The sequence below is a fragment of the Limulus polyphemus genome, unplaced genomic scaffold (assembly GCF_000517525.1).
Source record: "Limulus polyphemus unplaced genomic scaffold, Limulus_polyphemus-2.1.2 Scaffold31, whole genome shotgun sequence".
In the NCBI taxonomy this organism is placed as follows: domain Eukaryota; kingdom Metazoa; phylum Arthropoda; class Merostomata; order Xiphosura; family Limulidae; genus Limulus; species Limulus polyphemus.
The window spans coordinates 1,316,222-1,323,558 of NW_013665641.1; the positions used below are offsets into that span (position 1 = coordinate 1,316,222).

The 7,337-nt window shown below is 30.7% G+C and overlaps 1 protein-coding gene across 1 annotated transcript in view; it reads left to right on the plus strand.

Moving 5' to 3' along the window:
- Positions 1 to 257: 257 nt before the first annotated feature.
- Positions 258 to 7,337, plus strand: part of LOC106460017 (60S ribosomal protein L11) — a 16,983-nt gene continuing 9,903 nt past the window's right edge. The window contains exons 1-3 of the mRNA XM_013919701.2: positions 258 to 278; positions 5,610 to 5,726; positions 6,355 to 6,504. Of these exons, the coding sequence (XP_013775155.1) occupies positions 273 to 278; positions 5,610 to 5,726; positions 6,355 to 6,504 (273 nt within the window). The 5' untranslated portion in view covers positions 258 to 272. The remainder of the gene's footprint in view (positions 279 to 5,609; positions 5,727 to 6,354; positions 6,505 to 7,337) is intronic.

Genomic DNA, 7,337 nt, shown 5'->3' on the forward strand with positions numbered 1-7,337 from the left:
TCGATAATTCCAAGTTTAAGCTCACTTTGCGTAAAATAATATTTTGAATATTAGAGATTTTTAGTTAGAAAAACAAAGAAGTTGTCTTAATATTTTTCTATGTTGTTCGTTGTGTCTTGGGTTCACTTGTGAACTATATTTTTCATTAAAACATGTCGCCTATTATTATTTAATTTTTAAAACGCAACCTAGTGGTAAACTTTAACTAAGATTCGTAGACGGTGTGATAAGGGTTTGAGAGTATCGTTCTTTCTCTTCTTCTCATAGTCATCATGAAGGTGAGGTGTAAGTTTCTCCTGTTAGAAATATCGAATTTAATCTTGGTTTATCTGTGGAACATTTACGTTATAATAATCAAATTTATTTTCTAAGAGCGTTATTTTTTTAGTACAATATATATTTCATTATTTTATTACGTAAATTCTGAGTTTTTTTACAATTTTGTGTGATCCAAAGCTAGAGACGTGCATTGTTATTCCTAGACCTAAGCCTACTTTAGTAGGATCGTTAATCATGGATAATTCCAGTTTTAATGAAAACGTGTTTACTTAATATGTCGTGTGTAGTAATTTTTAATTTCATGTTTTTAAAGTTATTTTTTTTATTCTTCACGTAGGTAATTTATAATTTTGTTCGAAATCATTCACTTAACTTGCTTGTAAGGTTAGGCCTAAAGTTTATAAGTTCGAGTTTACTTTATAAGGTTTAGTGTCGTAACTAGCTAAATTTTTTTAAGAAGCATTCACCATGTTCAATTTTTTTGTATTCAGTATGGCACTGGCATATTTCTCCACTCTTCAAAAACGTTTTCAAAGAAGTATGATTCTTGATATATACTATAATTTAGTATAACTCGATAGGCATGGAGTTGCAATAAATGCACGTTATTGGTCACAAAACGTGTACTAATAGCAATACTATAAGATCCGCGGTTGTAAAACTTGATCTACTATATATATATAAATTATCACTTATGTTGCATCAAACCGTAAACGAAAAATGATAGTTTTCAGAGCTTTTTCATATTAAATTTTCTACGTTTATTTCCTTGTCTTCTGTTTGCTACTAGTCATTAATTAATGGTAATTATATGACATTCCTCGAACTTGATTGACGTTCTGCAGAATTACAAATTACGGGAAGTTCTCTATCTCAAACAGCATTAGGTTGAAAGTACTTGGTCAATCAAATTTGACTGCATGTCAAATGAAAGCTCAGTTTGTCTTCATTATTCTGAATGGTGTAGTTAATATTTTAATATATGAAATCATATACATTTCAAGTAACTTAATATTTATCAACCTTTCATTTCAAACAGTATTAAACTTTGCAACCTGTATTGTATAATCCATAAGCTATTTTACGTTAGCTTCATTCCTTCATCTGACAACAGGACAGATTCATTAGAACTACCTTGGCTTGGCATCACTGCACTTTGTAGGCTTATGCCACTATCAGTTATACATACAATATAGCATAAGACGTATAGTAGTACGAAGAATATTTTGTATAAAAACCAAATTAGGATGTTCTTTACTTCCTTAGCTCTTCTAGAACAATAGATGTATATAAGGTAGTTTGCAACTATGTCAATCATAGGAGTTATGTTTTAAAGCTAATAAAAGGACACATTCATTTCTTTGTGGTTTTTGATATAATGAAAAACCATTTCAATGATAATAAACTTGCGTTGTTTTAAATTCAAGTTATAATTAAGTTCTATTTGCATAGTTAGTCTCATCTTTACACTAAGCTTTGTCATAAACCATTGATTTCTATATTAGCTTGAGGTGTTATCTATTTAGAATTTGTCTAAGGAACTGTGGAAAAATACTATTTGTACCTTACAGTTAAGAAGTGCAATAAATGGTATATTGTTATATATACCCCACTTTGCTGCATTATGAGTTCCATTTTTACTGAATAAATATACTGATATTGGGAGACTAGATGTAAATCATGTTTCAGATCCTGAAAAATACTAGTGGGAAATATAGTGTACATTAGCCTTGAAATTGTTAATAAAAAAATTAGGGAGTTTTAAAACAAGGTTCGCCCACCAGTGGCACAGCGGTATGTCTGCGGACTTACAACGCTAGAATCCGAGTTTCGATACCCTTGGTGGGCAGAGCACAGATAGCCCATTGTGTAGCTTTGTGCTTAATTATAAAAAAAAAACAACAATGTTCCTTGGCAAGATGTTTTTTCAGAGTATTAAGATAAGTTAAGGATTGCATGACTAAACTACTTAAGAAAATCAAAAATATTTGTAGTTAATAATGGGCATGTTCCAGTAGATTGTTACACATTCAAATTTTTAAAGGTGATATGCATTGTCCAGGTTATTATAGGGTAGTTAGTCTTAATTTCTGTTATGGTAAAGGTTTTGATGAGACTGACTAAAGTTGTAATGCCGCTGTAATCGGGGTTCAACAACAAAACCACAATTTATTCACAATAACAACACTTAGAAATAACTTCAACACAGTTAATAAACAAATGCCTGGCCAGGACTTCGCACCAGTGTTAATAATTAATTTATCGTAAATTTACATACTCTTCTGCTACATTAATAGTATCTGTAGGTCACTGCTAGGGAAGCTGGTATCAGTTTCATCATACATACTCAAAATATAAGTGATTATGTAAAAGTTAAGTTAGCATTTTAATAAAACTAAATACAGCCATAATCATAAAAAAAATAGAATTTGCTTTCTCGGAACCTAACAAAGTTTACAATTTTGTTGGACAACCAGAATGTTTTCACATGGGGAAAATCTTGTCTCGCAAATCTTTTGAGCATCAAAGATGTCACTGCTTATGTTGGTGAGGGTAAAGGTGTAGATCTGATATACAGGATTTTCAGATGGCTTTCAAAAAAGTACCACAAGATAACTAAAGAATTTTCACTGGATGTAAGGGCAGTTAGTCTACAGGATTAATAATGGGCAGAGGAGCATAAGCAGAACATTGTAATAAAACAGACTAGATTGTAATGTGTATTTATACTGATTACAAGTAAATGTAAGGTCTTGTATGAAAAAACTGTGGCTTTGGTTTCTGTATCTGGGAAGGAATAGATTTAATTGGAGAAGTTGACAAGAGGGCTACTAGCATGATATAGGAAATGAAAGGGTTATCTTATGAAGATCAGTTAAGATGTCTAATTTAATTTTGAACAATATTGTTTCGCATGCCTATGCAAAAAGTCTCATGAGCTGTCAGTGAAATTTTTACTACAGTTTCACCAGAGTAAAGGTGGACCATTTTTAGTTTTTTTAGTCATTCATATTACAGATGGTTGATTTAGAGCAGCAAACATGTAGGGCAAAAGCATATACATAAGTATTGGTCAGGTCAAGCAAACTAGATTAGCAGTTTATATCTCAGGTTTTCAAAAGAATTATATGAGTGGATGGTTATTATTTGTTATTCATTACAAACTTTTAAGCAGAAATTTACTAAACTCTGAAATTCTATTAAAGTGCATTTAAGATCACGTTATAAGTTGAGCCACAAGTTTTGATTTCAATTCTTTTTGGGTTGCCTTTTTTTCACACCTAGTGTGTTTTTGATTACATTTTAATAACAGCAACTATTTGCTAGAAATAGGAGAAACCAAATTTAGAAGTATATTATATTAAGGGAATGCTCTTCTGTAAATGATTAATAATTTTCTGTATAAACTTAAATTTATAATCTAAGGTGTGAACATGCTTGAGTTTTGAGAAAGCATAGTGCTAAACAGTTGTAGATTTACCAGTATGTTTTTTTTTTTACATTGGAATCCTCTGTCTCTGAATTTTGTAGAACATCTTGTTTTTAATAATTTTTGTAGTTTTTGTTGGTTTACAAATTAACTATGGCATAAATGGGCAAGGTATGATGTGTGGTCCTCATTTCCTTGTATGTCAGTAGATATTATGCCTATAAGAAAAACTCTCTTGCAACCCACACCTACTAATGATACTAGGTGTGTTACTAATTGAGAGTAACATGGTTAACTGAAAAAAAAAAACATTTCCCCAGTTTCAGTAGTTTTCATTATTCATCAAATATGGGGAATTAATACAAAATTTCAATTGTTTTCAAAATTCTTTGTACGTCAAACATTTTAAATTTAAGCTAACAGTGTTAAGTGAAGAAAGTAAATATAATTGACATACATATTACCCTATTTCGAAGGTACAAATTCATAAATTAAATGGAGTGATTTTTATAGGTTATTTTACTAGATTTCATTTGTGTTAATAAGTAATCAGATTGATTTCTCAACTGTAATAGTTAAAAAGTGAATCCCAGGGATCTTGTGTTAGGCTTTACCTAGTCCTTCCTGTGGCCACTAGCAATTGATGTACGAGACAACTCGTTCACTCTTTCAGCACGGCTCAGTCCCTGGGACTGACATCATAATAATTTTGTGCTAAGTCATTACACACTGAGTAATTTTCATTTTAAGATTAAGAATACTTTTATGCATCAAAAAATTTTCACATGCAAAATCTATAATGTCCATATATTATAATTATCAAATTTTTCTTTAAAACTTTTATCTGTTATTTTCAGTAATTAATCTCTACAGGTTTGATAGTTTTAATTGATTTTGCAACCACCATAAAAAATTAGGAAATGAATTATGCCTATTTCATTCTAGAATGAACACAGATTATAACATATGTTTAGACGAAATAGTGTAAATCTCGTAATGTTATACATTTATATTTATTTATTTTTGTAACTGACCTCTAGTCTTTACAAAGTGATCTGTCTTGGCTGTGTTTTAGCATACTTGTATTTTGTGAAATAGTCACATTTCAATTATTATATTTATATATAGATTATTGCTATTTAGGGGTAAGTTCTTAAACTTATTTTTTTTAAAAACATAGAACAGTAAATAAATAAGTAAAGCAAACGATTATCTGTTCTAGTTATGACCTTTGTACTCGGTTGCTGCTTGATGTAGGTATCTAAACCTTTTAAAATTTTACATGTGGAGGATATGAAACAATAATTGTTAATTTTATATGTACATTTCAATAACCAATAATCGTAAATTACTACATCAATACCATAGAATTCAACTAAATTTATCAAGCTTAGTAACTAAGCTGTATTTCAGTTTAAAAAATATGAAATTTTGAGCTGACGAATAACAACCTACCTCCTTGAAATCTTGGTTTGAAAGATAGAAATGGCATCCAAACACATTAACATGGCTGAGAAAGCCACTAGGGGACATTCTGAGTTCCCGATTGGTTATTCATGTTATATATAGAAGTGTATATAATGGGGCATTTCCAAAAATGGAAGGAGGTGGGCAGGATGCCACTGTTTGATTTATTATTCTAATTTGTCAGTATCAGTAATTTGAGTTACTAATTAGTACAAGACTATAGACTCAGTATTTTTGTCATCACAAACATCTAATTTGAACCAGTGCTGCATTTCAACATACCATGTGACACAAAAATTGATGTTTAGCTGTATTGTAAACACCTTGATTTCACAGAATAGTTTGCATTCATTGCTTTTCACTCAATACAGTAAGTTTGAAATACTGCCAAAAATGTATGAATATTCTAACAACCTGTTTAATTTAAAACTAGGAAAAAGAAAAGGGGAAAGAAAAACGTGAGAATCCCATGAAGGAGGTTCGAATTCGAAAACTTTGTCTTAATATTTGTGTTGGAGAATCTGGTGACAGACTTACTCGAGCAGCCAAGGTGAGAATGATTTAGTACTTCTTAGTGTGTGTAGTGATCCTTAACATGTTACCCACACTTTGTCAGTTCCCCATTAAGCTTTTAGCTAGAGGAATTTAAATTTTCCTACCTTTATAGATACATGTATTTATCAGTGCAGTTTTTTTAGTTTTGGAAAACATTTTTTAACATAAGGAGATTGGGAAACCATCACAGTAATAGAGATCACCATTTGCCAGTTTTCTCTGCAAATATATATATATATATCATTTCAGACAGGGTAAGGAAAAATGATTAACTTAGTGTATTACCACATATAAACTTTTCAATAAATTTATTGTGTTAGAAACTATTCAATACATTTTGTACCACTGATGTATAAAAAAAAAAATTTCTTCAATTTAACTTTGGGTTAAATTGAGTGTAAATTATATTTGGGCAAATATGGTAATGTGCACATTGTACAGTGGTTTTTCTCTCTGCCAACAGTCATGTGGTGAGCAAAAAATATGCCCGCATTGATATTTTGGGTGTTTTTCACCATCAAACAATTCAGACAGAACGTTACTTTGGACATCAAAATGTTAATCATGAGTTTAGAATTTATTTAATTTTTATGTGATAATCAGTTTAAAATTGTCTCTTTAAGGTGTTGGAACAGTTGACTGGTCAACAACCTGTTTTTTCGAAAGCTCGTTATACAGTGAGATCCTTTGGTATTCGTAGGAATGAAAAAATTGCTGTGCACTGTACTGTCCGTGGGCCTAAAGCTGAGGAGATCTTAGAGAAGGGCCTCAAGGTATGAAAAAAAATCATTTTATAAAATTGTTATTCAATGGGTATTCACATAATTTCTTGCTGGTAAACACGGAATTAACAGTGGAAAGGTAAATATGCATGTACCCATTTCATTAACATGTACATTTACCAGCATCATGCAAATAATAAGCTAGTAGTTTAACAGTAAAATAGGTTGAAGCTTTTTGATTTTTAGCAGTTTTGGTCAGAATGTGTAAAAATCATATGAAATAGTAAGACAACAATGAAAACAGAAATCTAAGTAGAAGACCTTGTTGCTGCAAGTCTATTTTAAATGTACATTAATGCTTTTGCTATAGACATCTTTTTTCAATGAATTTTACAAAGTGTTAGTGAGTTACATTGAAAATTTAATTATAGTACTTCATTATCATAGTATTATTAGATGTAGTAGTACTTAGTAGTAGGGATTGCCAAGGTTTCCAAATAATTCATGTGCTGAAAAACAGACCATTCATAATATTGGTTATGAGATACTGTGTGCATAAATACTAATAATATGCTAAAAAGATTGATAATATTTCTGGTATAACAATTCAAAAATTTCTAAAGCATCTTCTACCTACCTATTCACGGTAGCAAGCATAGCCCCTACACAGCTCACTGTTGCTACAAGATTTCTCTAGCTAACTTGACTGGTCTGTGGGTATGTGCTTTTGATATTCGGATTAAAATATGTATGTGTGTATATATATAACTAAAACTGAGATTGTTTGTTTGCTTGTCTGTAATTAAATACAGACAAAAACGGCACACAATAGCACCATATTTGTAATGAAATAAGACTCAAAACAGAATAATACAAGTTTCGTT